This window comes from Oreochromis niloticus, linkage group LG18, assembly GCF_001858045.2.
Source record: "Oreochromis niloticus isolate F11D_XX linkage group LG18, O_niloticus_UMD_NMBU, whole genome shotgun sequence".
NCBI classification, from domain to species: domain Eukaryota; kingdom Metazoa; phylum Chordata; class Actinopteri; order Cichliformes; family Cichlidae; genus Oreochromis; species Oreochromis niloticus.
The window spans coordinates 34,429,842-34,453,078 of NC_031982.2; the positions used below are offsets into that span (position 1 = coordinate 34,429,842).

At 42.2% G+C, this 23,237-nt stretch overlaps 2 protein-coding genes and 1 gene segment (V, D, J or C); 2 read left to right on the forward strand and 1 right to left on the reverse strand.

Moving 5' to 3' along the window:
* Window positions 1-6,668: 6,668 nt before the first annotated feature.
* Window positions 6,669-7,873, forward strand: LOC109195398 (Ig kappa chain V region 2717-like). The segment is given in 3 exon segments: window positions 6,669-6,868; window positions 6,953-7,315; window positions 7,863-7,873. Coding segments are annotated over 3 exon segments (429 nt in total).
* Window positions 7,874-8,012: 139 nt separating this feature from the next.
* Window positions 8,013-8,716, reverse strand: LOC112842972 (zinc finger protein 239-like). The gene is made up of 2 exons (XM_025900671.1): window positions 8,674-8,716; window positions 8,013-8,589 (listed from the first exon to the last, which is right to left on the reverse strand). The coding sequence occupies exons 1-2, from the start codon at window positions 8,706-8,708 to the stop codon at window positions 8,013-8,015; spliced, it is 612 nt and encodes a 203-aa protein (XP_025756456.1). The 5' UTR covers window positions 8,709-8,716.
* A 4,250-nt stretch (window positions 8,717-12,966) lies between these two features.
* Window positions 12,967-22,141, forward strand: LOC112842973 (uncharacterized; the record flags this gene model as incomplete). Its single annotated transcript, XM_025900672.1, has 4 exons — window positions 12,967-13,812; window positions 16,025-16,134; window positions 16,312-16,417; window positions 21,611-22,141. Coding segments are annotated over 4 exons (1,593 nt in total), but the record flags the coding sequence as incomplete, so codon positions are not given.
* Window positions 22,142-23,237: the final 1,096 nt, after the last annotated feature.

A 23,237-nucleotide genomic window follows, 5' to 3' on the forward strand; every position in this document is an offset into this window, starting at 1 on the left:
ACAGGGTTTAAATACACTGGGAAGTAACGAGGGGAATGAGACAGAAGGAGAGCACAGCTGGGAGAAATCAGAACTGACGAGATGAGGGAGCAAAGTAGAATACACTCACAAGAGACATGGACCTTCAAAGTAAAACAGGAAGTAGCACAGACGCAAACTAGACTAGGGGAGACAGCAACTAAGAAACACAGAACAACAACAAAGAGACATAGAGGGCAGCTATTAAATACTCAGAGAACTAAAGAGAATACAAGAAAGCCAAACTAAGACACTAGACTAAAGAATAAACTGGGGGAACAAAGGGAACTAAAATCATAACACAAAACTCAGAGACACAAGAAACTCAAAACACTGGGTCACCGACCCAGGACCGTGACAATAACTTGAACTCCAATTTTGAAAACACAACTTTCTTTCTTTCTTTTTTAAAAAAAAAAAATAAAGCTCTGACTTGTATTATGAGTCTGTGGTCTGGGAGAGAGTCTGTGACTGTCTGCAAAATACAGCATATAATGACCAATGCTGGGCAATTAATTATGTAGTTACTTCTTCAAAAAAGTAACTGAGTTTTGCAAACAACAAAGTTTTTTGCAGCTGTTTACCTGAAAATGCAGCCAAGGTGTTTTTTTAATTAAACATTTCAAACTATTTACAGAACAATCAGCTGTTCTGCATCAAATCTGATGCCACACAAATTATTTGTGCCACTCCAAAAATAATTTCTGTCCACTATGAGATAAAGGAGAACAACAGCCTGATACCTGCAGGCCTGACAACAGCAGATGTGTCACTTCTGTAACACCTGTAACATTCAGCAGCCGCCTCATTGTTCTGACACACGCAACAAAACTATTGACTACACTACACACTAACTACACACTAACTACACACTAACTACACAAGATTTGCGCTAAACGTCGCAAATCTCACATCTCAGAACACCGCCGTCACTCCTAAAACTTCCCCCTCCCTAAACATCTAAATGCCATGTTGCCATATCATTTTTTGATTGGTCCACATGGTACATTTTTCCGCCAATAGGAAAGCGGGGCGGGGAGGTGGGAGGTGGGGTGTTGTTTTTGCTCTTCCGCAGTAAATATAAACAACGATAGTATTCAGGAAGAAAACCAAACATTGCAGATATTTTTATCATAACTCTGGTTTTACGTGGCCGATCAACACAATTTAAAAACTGGTATAAAGTCCACACTTTTCCCGTCAGTTGTTCCGTCTGTCCTGCTCACATCTCCAATGGTTGGACACGTTGTCATTAACGTGGCTTCACTGCACATCAGCCACACCGCTTTGCCAGCTCAAACACCGGTGTCGGCACATAAGGACGCTGTCATAGCCTGTCAGCGATGTTGATTGGCTGCGTATATACGAATGTGAATCGCATTATTGGCTGGACTATAGGATAAGGTGGCATCGTTCTAATCCCATACAGGAGAAGCCACACACTTACTGACTAACACTGCAGAACAGAATTGTTAATGTATTTACTTTAATTTCAATTCAGGTTAGATTTTTTTTTTGTGCGCAACGCAGATTTTCTGTGCACAGAGACCGTGCCAGCAGTGCGCAATTGTGCACATGCACAGCTTAGAGGGAACATTGCTTCTGACCACCACACCTCCTACTCTGCTGTGTTTCAAGCTGATTAAAGAGGAGGAAGTTTAAAAGAAGGAGGTGTAACAGAGAAGTGAAGCTACAAACCAAAGAGGAGACACAGAGATTCAGGGAGGAGCTGAGCTGTTACTGAAGAACAGACGAGAGAGAGAAACCTCCACATTCAACAGAGTTCAACACACAGAAGATTCACTTTATTCAACATGTTGATGTTGGACTGTTATGAAACTTCTCTGTTAATCATCATGATTCTAACAGGTACATGACAATCTGTCAAAAACTGCTTCATCCCAGTGTTTACATATTATTTATGCTTTCTTTGTATACAACACAGCATTTAACAGATTTCTGTTCCTTTAGGTGTCAGCTGTCAACAACTCACTGCAAACAAAACAGAAGAGTCCAGTTTGGAAGGCAGCACAGTTACTCTGTCCTACAGATACTCCAGACAAGCAACTGGAAATGATGAGTTTTACTGGTATCGACAATATCCTGGAAAACCACCAGAGTTCCTGATCTCTCACTCAGGAACAGGAGTGGAAATATCAGAACCAGTTCCTGGATTCACTTTTAATGTGAGTGAAGATAAAACACTGATGACTCTTCAGATCTCCTCTGCTGCAGTGACAGACTCTGCTGTGTACTACTGTGCTGTGAGGCCCACAGTGACAGGAAACACCAAAACTCTGTACAAAAACCTTTGGAGCAAAGACAACAGAATACTCCACAACATCCACTAGAGGGAGCCACACACTGTTAAACCTCTGATTCTTGTGTCATTGGACTGATGACAAAGACAACAGAGAAATGAAGCAGTAAAGATCAGAGACAGAGACAGAGCTGCTGTGGAAGCACAAAACTATTTGATTGGCTGAGCCATTAAACTGGCCCCGCCCACTGATCATGAGCTCATCCAATGACATTATTTGTTGGTCATTGTGCTGCAGTGGAAGAACATTGTTCATGTGCTGTCTGTCTGGCTTTAATAACTCCAAAGACATGTTGCTGCACCTCTTTTTGCTTCTATCTCACATTATAGGTGAGTTTAAGAACAGGGATTAAAGTTTAGTTGAAGCTGCTGCATTAAGCAGATATACAGACTGCATTTCACTACTTTTCTTCTTTCTTTTTCCAGGACTCACAGCTGGAGACTCAATCACTCCTCAACAAACTGAAGTCACTAAAACAGAAGGAGAATCTGTCAAACTCACATGTAACTATCAGACAAGATACAGTGGTATCTACCTTCACTGGTACAGACATCATTCTGACCTTCAGGCTCCTCAGTTTATACTCTGGAAATATGGAAAAGGGAGCACAGCTGAATATATTCCTGATAAGCGTTATAAAACCCAAACATCACCTACAACAACTGATCTGACCATAACAGCCCTAACCCTGGCAGACACAGCTCTCTACTACTGTGCTCTAGAAACACAGTGATACAAAGTGTAGAAGAGGCTGTACAAAAACCTGAACACAGATATCTGACTACTCTTCAAAGAGGAGGGAAGTGGTATTCAAAGCACAGCTTCATATCAGATGGATTCTGCTAATTCCTGTTTTATCAGAGTCACTGTGGTTACAGCTGCTAATGAAACACTGTGGGAGGATTCACATGAGCAGCAAATCCACATCAACCACAAACCAACTGTAGGAACGTTCAGACACAATAAAAACTGTCAAACATCCAAAGCTGCTCATTTACACTATTTTATATTTAGTGGATGAGGACATGCAAAAATGCAGCAGAAGCAAAATAAACAGAGTAACAGAGGTTTATCTCTTTAAGGTAAAATCTCTCACATGAAGCTAAAAGTCCAACCAGGAAGACCATCTCATGTTTATTCCATTTATTCTCTTTGAACTCATCACATCAGATGATGATGCTCTCCTTCAGAGTTTCCAGTCATGAGTTTCATTAACATCACATCCAGACATTATAAAATCATCAGTATTTTGATTCCAACTGTTGGTAAAAACTGATCTCATATTAAACTGTTGACTGCCACAGATGAGCTATACACACATCCTCCTATTAACAACTAAAAAGTTTTTTATTGTTATTTTCTGCAGATAAAAAAAATCCTTCTAATGCTGAGCTCTTACAGGACAGTAAAGTTCTCTGTAACACAGTAAAGAAGTCAGCTCCCACAAAGCTGCAAATGAACAGGAAAGAAAAATGTTGAGAAATCTGCACGAGTTCTGTTCATAAAGAGCTGTTTGTGGAGACGAACAACACTCAGCTGGAAATGACACAAAACCAGAAACAATCAAATAAACAGAGAAAACATGAACCCACAATCATAAAGACCAACAGTTACAGAAGTAAATCAAACCTGAACCAAGAAGTAAAAACTGGAACAAGAAAAACTTAAGGACCATAACCAACCAGAGAGCTTCATGATAAACATGAATTCAAAGTCCCAGAACATAAACCTGACCCTCCAAAACCCAGCACCATGCTCCTGCTTCAGATGTTATCAGTCCATTCAATGACCGTCATTAGCAGTTATCAGTCTCACAAGTGTTGGTCAGACTGGCCCTGCTGCACTTGGTAGTAGGCAGGACTGATAACATATGAAGCTTAAGTGTAAGTTCAATAAGGACGATCTGTAATCACTCACCTGCCTGCTTTCTTACATGTTCAGCTGCTTTTCTCTTCTTTACTTCACTAATACTTTCCAGTGTCATCATCAGTCAGTCTCCTCTGAGCTGATGACAGTAATGGATTTATTTAAAATCCAGTATTGATGCTGGCTGGTTTACACGTGTGCTTCTGCTGTTTAATACATGAGTGAGATTATTCTACATTCTGCTAAATATTTCAAATATTCAAAGCTCTCTTTATTTACAGGCTCCACAGAAACCAGGGCCGAGCCTATCCAGAAGAAGCAGCCTTTGGAGGAGGAGCTACACCAGTGAATATGAAAGGCTTCATTTAGGATCTGAAGAGCTGCTGTGTTCTCTCTATTGTTCATTCAGTCCAAGAGAAAATCATGTTCCTGCTTTTCATTTGGATGATGATGGTCTCCTTTCAGACTGGTGAGTCATCAAAAGATGGAGTGAGATGTAAAAGGAGATAATAGACATGAAAAGATTTGGATGTTGTTTGAATTGATTCACTTTTTATAAACTAAGTTTAAAGATACAGAAACATGATGGTGAAATATGTCTTTGTTGTTTTCAGGATCCTCTGAGGATTTACTGACACCATCTAAAGATGTAGTGATGAGTTTGGAAGGAGACACTGTGACTCTCTCCTGCAAATATTCAGGTTATGTTCAGGCACTTTTCTGGTATCATCAGAAGTCCGGTTCACATCCACAGCTTCTCATGGAAGAACATTCAGCACAAACAGAAAAGCTGAAGTTTATACATGAGAAAGAAAAACAGGAGTTTCATCTGGAGATCTCCTCTGCTGCAGTGACAGACTCTGCTGTGTACTACTGTGCTGTGAGGCCCACAGTGACAGGAAACACCAAAACTCTGTACAAAAACCTTTGGAGCAAAGACAACAGAATACTCCCCAACATCCACTAGAGGGAGACACACACTGTTAAACCTCTGATTCTGTTACTGTGACTGAAACATTGTGCTTCTTCTTCTCTCTGGTTTCAGTTGTGAAAAACACAGTTTGTTTTGTGCCACCACATGTATGTTACTGAATCTAAATCACTGTAAATCAGCAGGTCTGACACACTGACACAGCCTCATTTCTCTGTATAAGGAAACTGTCAGGGTCCCTGAGTCACCAGGAGTTTGACTTTTGTAATTTTATTATCTGTTTTTGGTTTTTAGAAGTAACTCATGCTCCTCGTTTCTGTTAATAATGTTTTGGTTTCTTTGTGCTTTTGAGTTTTCCTGATCCCTTTGTTGGTTCTCTGTTGTGGTATTTGTGTCTCTAGTTAGTGATAGAGGACTTCAGGTTGATTGTTTTCCTTTCCTGTCCCCTTTCTGTGTCCTCAGTCTTGTCCCCTTGTCTGTCTCTCTGTGTCCTGTCTCCATGCTCGTCTTGGTTCCCTGTTTAGTTGTGTCAAGTTAATCTTGTCTCCTCATTCTGTTATGTTCCTCTTCCTGTTTTATTTTGGTGTCTGCCCTCTGTGTCTTGTGTTTAATTTGTCTTCCTCTCACATCATTGTGTTAGTTGCCATCAGCTGTGTTCCCATTTGTTCCTTTTAAGACAAGATAAGATACCTTTTTTAGTCCCACGAGTGGGAAATTTCATGTTAAGGCTGCCGACCATTGCACGCAATGGCGTCGCCATCTTACCCTTCCGACCATACATACATTACACAAAACATCACATGGGGAAGACAGGTCAGGTTTTCCCACATGTCTGTATTGTCACAGTCTCCCTCTGATCATTGTCATGCTGACTCAAAGCTTTGGGTTTTTCTGCTCTGTGGTTTCCTTCGATGTGTCTACTCTGATTCCTCGTTCCTGCAGGAGCTTTTGGTCTGTTGTTATTCCTGTGAATAATCAGCACTGAAGCAGGTTTTTGAGTTCAATTCTTCTCTCCTGAGTCCTGCGTTTGGGTCCACTTACTGCCAACCACACAACTGAAACAAGAATGTTGACCAGCAGAAATGGATCAGTCAGGGGAAACACTAAAGTGAAACCACTGGTTAGTAAATCAAAATAAAGCAGGAAGAAAGGAAAATATGACCTGGACATCAGGTTAATGTCAGACAATCAGTACTGTGTAAAAGTGTTGAGGTACACCTTTTTCTAATTCAGCATCTAAGCAGACAGACCTCAATGTAAATTTCAACGTGGTCATGAAGAATAATTCTCCAATTTTCTGAAGATTTTTTGTTCAGAAAGTGTTTTTGTTTAGACTTTGATTTTTTTCAGCAACTTAACAGTGAATAATTAATCATCCATTAAATAATTTCCCCTAGGGATCAATAAAGTATTCTGATTCTGATCCAGCCATTTCAAGTTTATCCAATTCAGTGATGCAGGGAAGCTGCAGCCTGATGAAATATGAGCTCCCACCTGAAAGTGAAAATGCTGCTACTAGTGTATAAAGAGGAGGAAGTGAGAGAAGTTCAAACCCAGATCAGAGAGGAGGAGGAGAGATTCAGGGAGGAGCTGAGCTGTTACTGAACTAGAAGAGAGAGAAACCTCCACATTCAACAGAGTTCAGCACACAAACCATAAACTTTACCTTCATTCAACATGTTGTCTTTGGACTATTATGCACTTTCTTTACTGATTCTCACCATTCTAACAGGTACGTTACAATCTGTGTGTTTCAAGAAATACATTTGAATTGTGATGATTTAAAAATGTATCAAACATGTTTCTGTTCCTTTAGGTGTCAGCTGTGAAGATCTCACTCCAACCAACAAAGAAGTGTTCAGTGTAGAAGGCAGCACTGTTACTCTGTCCTATAGATTATCCAGAGAAGTGAAGACTAATGATTATTTCTTCTGGTATCGACAATATCCTGGAAAACCACCAGAGATACTCATCTCTCACTCTGCATCAGGAGTAATAGGAACAGAAAACATTCCTGGACTAAAGATTCAAGTGGAGGGAACAGAAATCAAGATGAGCATCTCCTCTGCTGCAGTGACAGACTCTGCTGTGTACTACTGTGCTGTGAGGCCCACAGTGACAGGAAACACCAAAACTCTGTACAAAAACCTTTGGAGCAAAGACAACAGAATACTCCACAACATCCACTAGAGGGAGCCACACACTGTTAAACCTCTGATTCTTGTGTCATTGGACTGATGACAAAGACAACAGAGAAATGAAGCAGTAAAGATCAGAGACAGAGCTGCTGTTCTTTATTTATAAAGAACACTTTCTAACAATGTCGAACATTTACAGTTCGTTTGTCTTCTGAAGAAACAGAAACAAAACTGCTTTAGCTGTCGGTTATCACCACTCCGACATCTGAGCTCATAACCCACAAATAACTGAGACACAGTAAACAAGAAGAACAGATATTTCAATCAGAGTCAGAGATCGTCTCATATCCTCTGGTTTTCAACAACACTCTGGGCCTCTCATGAAACAATCTAATGAGCAGATAAGCATTAAAAATATCTATTTCTTAACAAGTGTTATTAGAAAAGTTACAAAACCCTTCTTCCAGAATCTCAAAGAAATCTCCCAAAACAAGAAACTCCCCAAAATTCAAAAGGTCAAAAGAACGTGATCACAGATTCAGCAGCAGAAATAAGCTTCCTTTGAAGGGTGGTGCTGGTCTTCCTTAGTGATCGAGTGAGGAGGTCAACTGTTCATGAGGGACTTCTTACAAAAAAAAGAAAGAACAGATATTATCAGAACAAATGCTGCAAATCAGAATAGTTGTTGGAGTAGTGTAAAGGTGTTTGAAATACGGTTTTTGCACAAAATTTTCAGCACTACGACTTCTGCTGTTTGTGGGTTTTCATGTGCAACGACAAATGATGACTCTGGCGGGACATTTTCCCACAAGCTTTACAGTGATACGGTTTCTCTCCCGTGTGGATAGTTTTGTGGCTTTTAAGTGACGTTGACAGAGTAAATCTTTCCCCGCAGGTCTCACAAACATACGGTTTCTCTCCTGTGTGCGTTCTCATGTGGCGCAGCAGGTTACAGCGTGTAGTGAAGGTTTTCCCACATGCTTGGCAAGGATGAGGCCTCTCTCCTGTGTGGCTCGTGGTGTGGATTTTAAGTGGGGCTAACGTTGTAAATCTTTCCCCGCGGGTCTTACAAACGTGAGGCTTCTCTCCTGTGTGGCATCGCATGTGGCTCAACAAATTACTACCTTGACTAAAAGTTTTTCCACATGTTGTGCAAGAATACGGCCTCTCGCCGGTGTGGATTCGCTGGTGGGCCATCAAATGACCACTTTGATTGAAAGACTTCCCGCATGCTTTACAAGAGTATGGCCTCTCGCCAGTGTGGATTCTCATGTGGATCATCAAATCACTGCTTTGACTAAAGGTTTTCTCACATGTTTTGCAAGAATGAATCTTCTCTCCCGTGTGAGTTTTTGTGTGACGCAACAAAATGCTCTTTTCACTAAAGCTTTTCTCGCATGTTTTGCAAGTATGCAGCTTCTCTCTTGTTTGCATTCTGTGACATGTCCTCTTTTGAGACTTTATTGAAGGCCTTTTTACGTTTTCTTAAGGAAAAACCATCTCCTTTCAAAGGCTGTTTACCTGTATCAGTGTTACACTTATCAGCTGGCATGGGAGAGTTTTCTGTATCATTGCTCTGACTTCTGCTTCTATTTCCAGTCGATCCTGAATTGACATTCCTGCTTCCTTCCTGATCTAGGCTCTCAGCTACAGCAGAGCTGTGAGCAGGGAGCTGGTCACTGTCTGGTTCTGCTTCACTCTGGTTGCTTTCCCCCCAAGTAACAGTCACCCTAAAAATTCCTTCACTACAACCTGCTCTCCCTCCTGACTGCTGCACAGTTCCTCCTGGTCCAGACTGGAGCTCCTCTCCTGGTTCCAGAGCTGCACACACACACACACACACACACACACACACACACACACACACAAACACACACTTTCAAAGTCACTACAAGGAGAAAGACCAAAACAGAGAATACACACACGCACTGACAAAAGGCCTCTGAGTGCAGGTGAAGAGAGGAGAGGTGTGTAGGAGTGCCTTTAAAGAAAGGATAGAAAAAATTGTGTTGAACTTTAACAAGAGGGAGGAACACAGAGGGATGTATGAGACTGGAGGACGGTGCATACAGGTGAACTCCATCTTATACAGAAGGTGAAATCTGAAGGAGACATAGTTGAGCAGCATCAGATGGATGTCTGCAAGATAACTTTGGAAATCAGTAAGAGGAAGTGAGTGAAGACAGAGGAAGGGAATAAATGGTGGAAGCTGCTGCGAGCTCAGTAGGAGCTGAGACGGACTCCGGGTGGCTGAGAAGGGTGCTGTGGTGGGCAGCACTGTTGCCTCACAGCAAGACCCTCCTGAGTTTGAATCCACCACTTGCTCACGGCCCTGTGTGGAGCATGCTCTCCCCGTCCAAACACATGCACTTAGTGGGGGAAGGTTAACTGGTGATTCTAAATTGCTCATAATGGGGCGATCGTGGCTCAAGAGTTGGCAGTTCATCTTGTAATCGGAAGGTTGCCGGTTCGAGCCCCGGCTCCGACAGTCTCGGTCGTTGCGTCCTTGGGCAAGACACTTCACTCGTTGCCTACTGGTGGTGGTCAGAGGGCCCGGTGGCGCCAGTGTCCGGCAGCCTCACCTCTGTCAATGCGCCCCAGGGTGGCTGTGGCTTGCCATCACCAGAGTGTGAATGTGTGTGTGAATGGGTGGATGACTGGATATGTAAAGCGCTTTGGGGTCCTTAGGGACTAGAAAAAGCGATTTGAGTTTGAGTTTGATTCCGTAAAAAGTGACAAAAAAATTAGCATCTGCTGTTCACTGTGTGGGAAGAAAACTTCTTTTTACAATGAAAAAACCCCGTAACTTCCAAGCAAGCACCGAGTAGCTACCAGGGAAATTCACAGAGAAACTCACGGATTCTTCCACTGACCACTACGGGTCACCTCCACCAAGGCAAACATCCGCCTGCTATACAGGTGAAAATAGAGCAACAGGACCGCTGAGTCTTTGATTTGTTTTTTACTCTCCAGACAAGCTAAGAGCAACAATTGGTGGACTCTTGGTGGCGCTGTCACTTGGTGTTCGCTCGCTTTGTGGTAGAGTATCACTTCCTGTTCCTGCTCAAACACAGTGGTGTTTCTGAGTAGCTTTTCTGCTTAGCAATTTAATTTAAATCTTTTGATACATCCCTTTTTCATAGTATAATCTTAACGTGCTTCATCTGAATCACCCTTTCTGTGTACTCACTACCTAATTTATAGCCAAAGTATTCACTCACTGTCTCTTTACTGTTTCGCTAGCTTAGCTTAGCTCGTAGCCGACTCGTTAGCACCATGGCTACTTCACCTGTCCCTCCTGCACTTTCCTGCTCATTGTGTCAGATGTTTAGTTACTCCTCGGCCTCCTTTAGCAGTAATGATACCTGTAACAAATGTAGCATATTTGCAGCTCTGTAGGCCAGGATTACTGAATTGGAGACTCGGCTTCGCACCCTTCATTCACCCGTAGCTAGCCAGGCCCCTGTAGCTGGTGCAGCCGAAGATAGCGTAGGCCCCGCTAGCTGTTCCCCGGCAGACCCCAAGCAGCTGGGGAAAGAGGGCGGCTGGGTGACGGTGAGGAGGAAGCATAGTCTTAAACTGAAGCCCCAGGTACACCACCAACCTGTTCATGTGTCTAACCGTTTTTCCCCACTCGGCGACACACCCGCCGGGGGTCAAACTCTGGTAATTGGTGATTCTGTTCTCAGACACGTGAAGCTAGAGACACCGACAACCATAGTCAATTGTCTTCCAGGGGCCAGAGCAGGCGACATTGAAGGAAATTTAAAACTGCTGGCTAAGGGTAAACGTAAATACAGTAAGATCATAATTCACGTCGGCAGTAATGACACCCGGTTACGCCAATCGGAGGTCACTAAAATCAATATTGAATCGGTGTGTAACTTTGCCAAAACAATGTGGGACTCTGTAGTTTTCTCTGGTCCCCTCCCCAATCAGACCAGGAGTGACATGTTTAGCCGCATGTTCTCCTTAAATTGCTGGCTGTCTGAGTGGTGTCCCAGAAACGATGTGGGCTTCATAGATAATTGGCAAACCTTCTGGAGGAAACCTGGTCTTGTTAGGAGAGACGGCATCCATCCCACTTTGGATGGAGCAGCTCTCATTTCTAGAAATATGGACAAATTTATTAAACCCCCCAAAATATGACTATCCAGAGTTGGGACCAGGAAGCAGAGTTGCAGTCTTACACGCCTCTCTGCAGCTTCTCTCCTCCTGCTACCCCCCAAAAACCCATCTCCATTGAGACTGTGTCAGCTCCCAAACAGACAAAAAACAAATCAAAAACCAGCAATAAACAACTTAAACATAAAAAATCACAAAGAAAGAACAATACAGTATCCACATCTGAACCAAAGAGTAAAACAGTGAAATGTGGATTATTAAATATTAGGTCTCTCTCCTCCAAGTCTCTGTTAGTACATGACTTAATAATTGATCAACAAATCGATTTACTCTGCCTTACAGAAACCTGGTTGCAGCAGGATGAGTATGTTAGTTTAAATGAATCAACACCCCCGAGTCATTCTAACTACCAGAAACCTCGAAGCACAGGCCGAGGGGCGGTGTGGCAGCAATTTTTCACACCAGCCTATTAATTAACGAAAGACCAAGACAGACTTTTAATTCATTTGAAAGCCTGATGCTTAGCCTCGTCCACCCCAGCTGTAAAACTCAGAAACCAGTCTTACTTGTTATCATCTATCGTCCACCTGGGCCTTACACAGAGTTTCTCTCTGATTTCTCAGACTTTTTATCTGATTTAGTGCTCAGCTCAGATAAAATAATTATTGTGGGTGATTTTAACATCCATGTAGATGCTAAAAATGACAGCCTCAACATCGCATTTAATCTGTTATTAGACTCAATTGGCTTCTCTCAGAATGTAAAAGAACCCACCCACCACTTTAATCACACTCTAGATCTTGTTTTAACATATGGCATAGAAACTGAACATTTAACAGTGTTTCCTGAAAACCCTCTGCTGTCTGATCATTTCCTGATAACATTTACATTTACAATAATTGATTACACAGCAGTGGAGAGTAGACTTTATCAAAGTAGATGTCTTTCTGAAAGTGCTGTAACTAAGTTTAAGAATATAATCCACCCACTGTTATCATCTTCAATGCCCTGTACCAACATAGAGCAGAGCAGCTATCTGAACGCTACTCCAACAGAGGTCGATTATCTTGTTAATAATTTTACCTTCTCACTACGTACGACTCTGGATACTGTAGCTCCTGTGAAAACTAAGGCCTCAAATCCAAAGTACCTGACTCCGTGGTATAATTCTCAAACACGTAGCCTAAAGCAGATAACTCGTAAGCTGGAGAGGAAATGGCGTGTCACAAATTTAGAGGATCATCATTTAGCCTGGAGAAATAGTTTGCTGCTTTATAAGAAAGCCCTCCGCAAAGCCAGAACATCTTACTATTCGTCACTGATTGAAGAAAATAAGAACAACCCCAGGTTTCTCTTCAGCACTGTAGCCAGGCTGACAAAAAGTCAGAGCTCTACTGAGCCAACAATCCCTTTAACGTTAACTAGTAATGACTTCATGAACTTCTTCACAAATAAAATTTTTATCATTAGAGAAAAAATTACCAATAATCATCCCACAGATGTAATATTATCTACAGCTACTTTTAGTACCATCGATGTTAAGTTAGACTCTTTTTCTCCAATTGATCTTTCTGAGTTAACTTCAATAATTACTTCCTCCAAACCATCAACGTGTCTTTTAGACCCCATTCCTACAAAACTGCTCAAAGAAGTCCTGCCATTAATTAACTCTTCAATCTTAAATATGATCAACCTATCTCTAATAATCGGCTATGTACCACAGGCCTTCAAGGTGGCTGTAGTTAAACCTTTACTTAAAAAGCCATCTCTAGACCCAGCTGTTTTAGCTAATTATAGGCCAATCTCCAACCTTCCTTTCATATCAAAAATCCTTGAAAGAGTAGTTGTCAAACAGCTAACTGATCATCTGCAGAGGAATGGCTTATTTGAAGAGTTTCAGTCAGGTTTCAGAGCTCATCACAGCACAGAAACAGCTTTAGTGAAGGTTACAAATGATCTTCTTATGGCCTCTGACAGTGGACTCATCTCTGTGCTTGTCCTGCTAGACCTCAGTGCAGCGTTCGATACTGTTGACCATAATATCCTATTAGAGCGATTAGAACATGCTGTAGGTATTACAGGTACTGCACTGCAGTGGTTTGTATCATATCTATCTAATAGACTCCAATTTGTACATGTAAATGGAGAGTCCTCTTCACACACTAAGGTCAATTATGGTGTTCCACAGGGTTCAGTGCTAGGACCAATTCTGTTTACATTATACATGCTTCCCTTAGGCAGCATCATTAGAAGACATAGCATAAATTTTCACTGCTATGCAGATGACACGCAGCTCTATCTGTCCATGAAGCCAGGTATCACAGACCAATTAGTTAAACTGCAGGAATGTCTTAAAGACATAAAGACCTGGATGGCCGCTAACTTTCTGCTTCTTAATTCAGATCAAACTGAGGTTATTGTACTCGGCCCTGAAAATCTTAGAAATATGGTATCTAAGCAGATTCTTACTCTGGATGGCATTACCTCGGCCTCCAGTAACACTGTGAGAAACCTTGGAGTCATTTTTGACCAGGACATGTCCTTCAACGCACATATTAAACAAATATGTAAGACTGCTTTCTTCCATTTGCGCAACATCTCTAAAATTAGAAATATCCTGTCTCAGAGTGATGCTGAAAAACTAGTTCATGCATTTATTACTTCCAGGCTGGACTACTGTAATTCTTTATTATCAGGATGTCCTAAAAACTCGCTGAAAAGCCTTCAGCTGATCCAAAATGCTGCAGCAAGAGTCCTGACAGGGACTAGAAAGAGAGAGCATATTTCTCCTGTTTTGGCTTCCCTTCATTGGCTTCCTGTTAAATCCAGAATTGAATTCAAAATCCTGCTCCTCACATACAAGGTCTTAAATAATCAGGCCCCATCTTATCTTAATGACCTTGTAGTACCATATCACCCTATTAGAGCACTTCGCTCTTGCACTGCAGGCCTACTTGTTGTTCCTAGAGTATTTAAAAGTAGAATGGGAGGCAGAGCCTTTAGTTTTCAGGCCCCTCTTCTGTGGAACCAACTTCCAGTTTGGATTCGGGAGACAGACACTATCTCTACTTTCAAGATTAGGCTTAAAACTTTCCTTTTTGCTAAAGCATATAGTTAGGGCTGGACCAGGTGACCCTGAATCCTCCCTTAGTTATGCTGCAATAGACGTAGGCTGCCGGGGATTCCCATGATGCATTGAGTTTTTCCCTTCCAGTCACCTTTCTCACTCACTATGTGCTAATAGACCTCTCTGCATCGAATCATATCTGTTATTAATCTCTGTCTCTCTTCCACAGCATGTCTTTCATCCTGTTTTCCTTCTCTCACCCCAACCGGTCGCAGCAGATGGCCGCCCCTCCCTGAGCCTGGTTCTGCCGGAGGTTTCTTCCTGTTAAAAGGGAGTTTTTCCTTCCCACTGTCGCCAAAGTGCTTGCTCATAGGGGGTCATATGATTGTTGGGTTTTTCTCTGTATTTATTATTGTGCTATCTACTGTACAATATAAAGCGCCTTGAGGCGACTTTTGTTGTGATTTGGCGCTATATAAATAAAATTGAATTGAATTGAATTGAACAATTCTTCTTGTTTTAACAATATCCAAGAAAACAACCAGAGTTCTTCATCTCTCACTTGGAAGTAGCAAATATAACTACACAAAGAACCAGGAAATCATTATATTTACTGTCAGGTTTAACTAATGAAGAAGCTCCTTCATGTTTTCTCTTGTCCAGCTGTGATTTCTCGTGGTGTACCACAGGGATCAGTCTTAGTCTTGATGCATTCTCAATCATCCAGCTAAGTAAATCTCCAAAAGTTGGAGAATTTGCATAATCATGATGAAGGAGCTGACCTCCCAACCCATCTCCAAACAGCCACGAAAAGTCCCGCATACATGTGCCCAAGTGTTGTATTGAAGCAATCAAGTGATGAATAACTGTTTTCCACAGCAGCTAATAAAGCACGATGGACTTTTACAATTCTGCCTCTTTCTTGTAAGATTCTATAATAGAATGAAACAATAATCCAGTTATAAATAAAGACAAATTGGATGAATTACGAAACACTTATTTTATTTCCATTGTATCTGAAAATGTTGTGTAATACTACAACCTGAAACGACAAATAGATGCGTTTGCCTGTACAGGAGATAAAGGAAAAAAAAAAATTAACAGCAGCTGTGAAATGGAATAGTCCAAATCACCAAAGTAAACTGGACCTGTGCTTGTTGCAGGATCTGAAGTTAATAAACATTTTGTGAGTGTCTGTACTCACACTTAGGACCATATAATAATAAATATGTCCGTGATGAAAGTTGGGCAGCACGGTAACGTCCTTACTCCACTCTGTATGCTCGTACGGGTCTGACCCTTTCACTCCTTTGATTTTTTCCTCGTACTGTTTCTTTTTGCCTTTTCGTCACATCTGTCTTCGTACGGACCTGTCGTGTTCTCCGTCATTTTGTACAACTGTTTTTGGGGCAAATAAAATGCAAGTAGGGATTAAAACGGCAGAAATAATGATTACCGGTGCTGGAAACACTAGCGCTTGATGCAGTGTTTTGATTTTGTTGCCACTTGTACCCACAATGCAATGCACGAAAGTCACGTGGTCTGTCAATCTCTATAGGCAGAATGTTACAGGCATAACTCTAAAGGAGAGACTGTGGTGCGGGGCGGTTTCGGTCAGGAGGAGTGGAGGGCGGCACGTGGAGTAGTGTTTGCGGGAGAGGTCGGCAGGTTGTTTGGTGGCTCGGTTTGAGAGTGGAAGTGTGTAGCATGGCTGTTGTAGTTAGTGTGGATTTGGGTATAAGGTGTGTTTGGTTGGTGGTTTAGTGTGTGAGTGAGGTAAGTAGGAGAGTCGGCCGAAGGCCTGTACAGGTCCGATAATGGTCTCCTGCAGACTTCTTCTCATAGACCAGGGTTGGCAGTGATGGAGGGCGGAAGGAGTGAGTGGAATAGTATGGATGGTATTGAAGAGGAAGAGATTGGCGGTCAGGGTGATGAGAATGAGTGGGAAAAGGTTGGAAAGGGGGGAAAGAGGCGCAGAGCAAGTGAAAGGAAGAGGAAAAAGAGAAGTGAGGGTAGTACGGAAGGGACTGATAGTGAAGGTAATGAAGAGGGAACGAGTCCGAGTATGAAAGTAGCTGTCAGGTTTGAGGAAGAGGGTGTAAAGAAAATAGATCCACTTAAGCTAACAAGAGCACTTAAGGCACAAGTTGGGGAAACAAGTATGCTAAGATACTCAGAGATGGAAATTTACTGGTGGGTTGTAACACAGAAGTGCAGGTGGAAAAAGTAAGGAAAGTTGTGGGGGTGTGCAAAGTCAAAGTGAAGAATACTGCAAGAGTAGAGGAAAGGAGCACTGGTGGAAATAAAGGAGTTATTGTGGGTGTGCCATTGAATGTAAATATGAAAGAACTTGTGGAGAATTTAAAACTAAGAACTGGAGAAGTTAAAGGAGCAAGGAGAATGACGAGAGGTCCCATGAAAGTGGAAACAGAAACTGTGGTGGTGGAATTTGACACGAAAGAGGTACCAAAACAGGTCTTCTTTGGATTAATAAGATTCAGTGTGAGGGAGTTGGTGCCTAAACCAATGAGGTGTTTCAATTGCCAAGAATTTGGACATATTGCCAAAGTGTGTAAAGGGAAGAGGAGATGTGCTCGATGTTCTGGAGATCATGAGTATGGGAAGTGTGGTGTGGGAGTTAAACCTAAATGCTGTAATTGTGCAGAGGAGCACAGTGTTGCTTTTTGGGGATGTGAAGTGTTGAGGCAGCAGACAGTTATTCAAAAAACCGGGGTACTGCAGAGAGTGACATATGCAGAGGCATGTAAAGTGGTGGAGCAAGAGAGACAGATTGTCCTCTATCCTGTGTTTCCCAAACAAGTAATGGTGAAGGTTATGGCAATGGTTGAAAGGAAAATAGAAAAAGAGAAAAGAAGATGGTGACATTCATTGCGGGAGTAATAAATGCAACCTCAGATGTGAAGTCCAAGACGGAGAGGATCCAGATTATTGTGAAGGCAGCGTGTCAAAGTTTAGACATGAAGAATATCAGGTGGAAGGATATAAGAGGTGAACTAAGTAGTCAGGCGAGTAGAGGGATAATGTGGTGGTTTGTTCTTATAACCATATTACTCTTACAGTGGAATGCCAGGAGTCTCTTGTCAAATGGTCAAGAATTTAAACAGTTTATATACGAGCAGACAGAAAAACCTGAGATAATTTGTATACAGGAAACATGGTTGAAGCCTTTTTTTGGATTTCAGAGTGTATCACTCTATCTCATATCTGTTAGATATGATAGGGAAGAAGGAAATGGGGGTGGGTGTCTTACGTTGATTAAGGAAGGTATTCCACACAAGATAGGTGACAGGGACGGGGATTTGGAGTATGTAGTGATTAAGGTTTGGATGGGAGGGAAGGTGATTATGGTTGTTAATTTTTATAATCCTTTCAAAAAGTTAGAGTTAAATAAGCCGGACGAAATGGACATGAAAGGAAATATTATCTGCTGTGGGGATTTTAATGCTCACCATTCGTTATGGGGGAGTGAGAAAACAGACTACAATGGGGGATTGTTAGAGGAATTTCTGGACAATAAAAATCTTGTATGTTTGAATGATGGGAAGACGACACGGTTTGATGTTAGCTCTGGTAAGGAATCCATATTAGACTTAACTTTTGTTTCTAGGTCTCTGGCACCATTGTGTGAATGGCAAGTAAACAATAAGTCATTTGGTAGTGATCAGGTGATACAGGTACCTGAAACATTAGGAGGGAAATGGGTGTTTGGGAAGGCGAATTGGGGGAAGTTTAGTAGGGTTTGTGAGAGGAAGCTTTTACAAGTTCAAAATCATTTGAGTGTTGAAAGTATGAATCAGGAAATCAGTCAAAGTATTCTAAGCGCTGCTGAGGAGGCTATTCCAAAGACAACAGGGAAAGGTAGGAGGAGAGCAGTCCCATGGTGGAATGATGAATGTAGTAGTTTAGTAGTAAGTTAGTAGTTAGAGAAAGAAATAGAGCATTTAAGTTGGTCAAATGGTCTCATAATTTTCAACACTTAATTGACTACAAAAAAGCACAGGCGAAAGTCAGAAGTACAATAAGAAGAACGAAGAGAACGTACTGGAGAGATTTCTGTAATACAATTGGTAGTAATACTCAAATAGGGGAAGTGTGGGGGATGATCGGGAAAATGGGGGGAGAAAGAACAGACTGGAGGTATCCAATTCTTGATAAGAATAGTAGAGTAGCTGTAACTGATGGGGAAAAAGCAGATTTATTGGCGAGTACTTTTGTTGATATACACAGTGGGAGAAATTTGTCAGATGAAAGTAAACGAGAGAGGACTAAAGAACGAAATCTTGAAGCTTTAGGGAGGAAGGACAGTACTGCAGATGTAATGAATTGTCCCTTTTCTCCTGGAGAACTGAAAAGAGCTCTGGGCAGAACCAGTAATAGTGCTACAGGCAAGGATGAGATATGTGGCTCAAGAGTTGGGAGTTCGCCTTGCAATCGGAAGGTTGCCGGTTCAAGCCCCGGCTTGGACAGTCTCGGTCGTTGTGTCCTTGGGCAAGACACTTCACCCGTTGCCTACTGGTGGTGGTCAGAGGGTGGTGGTCAGAGGGCCCGGTGGTGCCAGTGTCCGGCAGCCTCACCTCCGTCAGTGCGCCCCAGGGCGACTGTGGCTACAATGTAGCTGCCATCACCAGTGAATGTGTGTGTGAATGGGTGGATGACCGGATATGTAAAGCGCTTTGGGGTCCTTAGGGACTAGTAAAGCGCTATATAAATACAGGCCAGGCCATGTTATGTTATGTTGAAACATCTAAGTGACGCAGCGTTGAATAAATTGCTAATGTTGTTTAATAAGGTCTGGAAAGTAGGGCGTCTCCCACGTCGATGGAAAGAAGCGTTAATTATACTAATAAAGAAACCAGGGAAAGACCATAGTGATCCTGGAAATTATAGGCCCATTGCTCTGTCTTCCAATATGTGTAAACTGATGGAAAGGATGGTGAATGAGAGATTGGTTCAATTTTTAGAGTCAAGAAATATGTTAGCACCCTATCAGAGTGGTTTTCATAGAGGAAGAGGGACGATGGATCCTGTCTTATGTTTGGAAGATGATATCAGGAAGGCTGTTAATAAAGAGGTGGTGGTTGCTGTCTTCTTTGATGTAGAAAAGGCATATGATATGCTTTGGAGAGAGGGTCTACTGATTGAGTTACATGAAGCAGGGATAGGAGGAAGTATGTTTAATTGGGTGTTAGACTTTTTGTGTGACGGAACAGTTCAAGTTAAAATAGTCAGTGTTCCACCGATCGATGCTATGTGTGGATAATTTTGTACGCCTTATGTTTGTTTTTGTGTTCTACCAGCCAAGCGAATAAAATCTATAGCCGACATGATCTCCTCAAGATTGGAGTAAGTTACCGCGTGAGCGTGACTAGCAAATTTGTCCTTTTACACAACATACCGGTGGAAATAGCGAGGAGTCTGGGCTCCCCATGGATTTTTATACCTTCGGGGTGGAGGCGCCACCCCGTCGAGAGAGGAGACGGCGAGGCAGCCACTCAAACCACTGCTCCCAGTCTATTCATGGAATGTATGTGAATGTTTACTGATACTTCTTATTAGCACCTTAAGTATTCTGTTTATTTTATTTATTGAATTTTATTGTTTTATGTTTATTTTGATATTGTTAGGGATGATGCAATGATTGAGGAGCATTTTTAATTTCGTTGTACCTGTGAAAATGACAATAAAGATTCTGATTCTGAATATGTTTTAAAAGTAACCTTCCCAACACTGCATTTCACTGAGTCTAACATAAATACATAGTGGCTCCTCTTAAAATCAGGAAAGGCAGCACTGTTAAATCTCCACCCTGGATCACAGAAGATATCTGCAGTTTTACATGAATTTGCCATAAAACTGAGCTCCTGTGGAAAAATGTGTGTGACGGTTCTCAGTCTGTGGAAAACTACAAAACTTGAGGTTCATAAGCTCTGCTTATGCTTATCTACCTTTAATGACAAAGTGAAAGATGTAAGAGACACTTATTTCTCTAAACTGCTTGCAGTAAGAAAAATAAATCCTAAGGTTCTCTCTGATACAGCGAATAGCATCGTCTCTCCTCCATCTCCATGTACATCAGTCTTTTCAGATATGGAGTGCAATGACTTTTACAAGATAAGATCAGTTCCTAAGAGGAAATCTGTCTCTCTTAGATCGCCCCTTCAACCATGATCTCCCACACCCCATAATTAGGAATCTTTTCACCCAGTTTCTTTAAAAGATCGGAAATTAAACCCTCAACGAGTTCAGCTGATCTGAAGTCAAGTCAGGGGACTTTATTGTCATTCCAACCATGTGCAGTGGTTCAGTACACAGAGAAACAAGAAGATGTGTGTGTTTGTATGTGTGTGTGTGTGTGTCCAGTCACTGAGTGTTCAGGAGTCTGACGGCTTGAGGGGAAGAAATTGTTCCACAGTCTGGCAGTGAGGGCCCGGATGCTGCCGGAGGCAGCAGGGTGAAGAGTGTGTGTGAGGGGTGTGTGGGGTCGTCCACGATGCTGGTGACTTTGCAGATGCAGTGGGTCCTATAAGTGTCTGTGATGGAGGGAAGAGAAGCTCCAATGATCTTCTCAGCTGCTCTCACTATCCGTTGTAGAGTATTGTGATCCAGTACAGTGCAGTTACCATACCACACAGTGATGCAGCTGCTCAGGACGCTAAGGATAACCTGCACTGGGAAGCTAACAAAACAGACCTGAAACCTTAAACGTACGGAGGAAACAGGGAGAGACTCAGGGAGACAACACAGATGGACCAGCGACGAGAGGACACACACTATAAATACACAGAAGGAAACGAGGAAACTACACACAGGACGGAGACACGGCTGAAGCTAATTAACGTGATGAAACAGGGAGGATTTAAAATTGAACACACTGACATCAGACACGGACCTTCAAAGTAAAACAGGAAATACACAGACTGGACTCAGAGACACGGTACAGACAGAGAACAGAGGGAACATACGGGCAGGACAAAACAGAGGAAGCACAGAACCAAAACCCTAAGAACTAAAAAGGCCAAACCCAAATACACAGAATACACTAGAACACAGGATCATAATAATAAACACAAAGCACTGAGTCACATGACCCAGGACCATGACACTTTTGTTTTGTCACATCCAGAGACAGGTTGTTGACTCTCAGTCCGTCAGCTGTTGCAACTCTCTGTTTGCTGACTCGTCGTTCTTGCTGATGAGACCCACCACAGTCGTGTCATCAGCAAACTTGATGATGTGGTTCGAACAGTGCATTGCTCCACTGAGTCAGCAGAGTGAACAGCAGTGGGCTGAGCACACAGCCCTGAGGGGCTCCAGTGCTCAGTGTGGTGGTGTTGGAGGTGCTGTTAACGACTGTCTGAGGTCTCTCTGTCAGAAAGTCCAGGATCCAGTTGCAGAGGGAGGTGTTCAGGCCCAGCAGGCTCAGATTTCCAATCAGGTGCTGAGGATGATTGTGTTGAATGCTGAACTGAAGTCTATGAACAGCATTCGTACATATGTGTCCTTATTGTCCAGGTGGGTGAGGGCGAGATGTAGGGTGGTGGTGAAGGCGTCTTCTTTTGACCAGTTGGGGGCGAACTGCAGTGGGTCCAGTGTGGGTGGCAGCCGGGTCTTAATGTGCCTCATGATGAGCCTCTCGAAGCACTTCATCTTTTAAAAAAACACCTAAAAACTCCTCGTTTTAGAGCTGCATTGGGGTGATGTTCTTGTGTAATATGTTGGTTTTTTGTCTGATATGTTTTTATATTCCCTGTAAAGCACTTTGTCTTAAAAAGTATTATATAATTACATTTTACTTCACATCAAACTGACCAAAGAGCCACAAAGTAAAACAAATGTTGTGTCCAAAAGTGTCAGTGGTAACTGGGACTGCTGCTGCACCACAACAATCCTGCATGTCGTGTCCACAGACATGACGTCTGATATGTCTGTCTAGCACAAACCCGCCGCTGGAATGAGATAATTCAGCTACACAGCAAAAAGCATTGAACACCAAGCAGAGCTCTTTATGTTTCTTGTGCACGAGGAAGACCCAGCTGGACAAACGCCGTTCCTTCGCCTGACCTCAGTTGCTCTTGTCCGCTCCCCAGTAACACTGCTCTTTTATTGAGGTTACATGAATATACATAGGTTCATTAACATATGACATCTTACATAGGTATACATACAAACAAAGAGTACCTTGTCTGTGCGTTGTGTAAATGTGTGTGTGTGTGTGTGTGTGTGTGTGTGTGTGTGTGTGTGTGTGTGTCAAGATGTGATCCTGCGAAGACTCCCCAAAGCTGGTGCCAGGAGTCTAGCAGTCCATCTAAACAAAAGGCTCTTATACTTAACCAGATACAGAGGAGGTGTCCTCCTATACAAAACCCCTCTCATGACCTTAAGGTGTGTGTGTGCATGCCAGAACACTCTGGAAGGCACACAGAGTCTTTACAGACTGCTAAGGATCAAACCTCTGTCATTATGCAATCGATTATAAAACTCTAAGTATATATGAGTAAATATTTCTAAGCATAAATGACAATCCAATAATATAAACCTGACAACGTCTCTCAGGTTTGTGTTTTAAGATCCAATCAAATAAGATGATGCTTCATTTGAACAAACAGTTGTGAACAAAAATCCTTCCCAACATACACAAACTATTCTGAGATGTTTCTTGAATTCAGGACTTCTTACACATTTTTCTCCAAATGTCTCAAGTTTCAGACTTTTTAACTGTGTGAGTATCACCGACTCTCTGACTCTGTCTA

Excerpts from the sequence above, each read along its gene's own strand:
- LOC112842972 (XM_025900671.1), bottom strand. The coding sequence starts at position 8,708 with ATGCAAACAAGAGAGAAGCTGCATACTTGCAAAAC. Across the intron at positions 8,590-8,673 it reads AAGCTGCATACTTGCAAAAC|ATGTGAGAAAACCTTTAGTC; the intron begins ATGCGAGAAAAG and ends TTCTTGCAAAAC.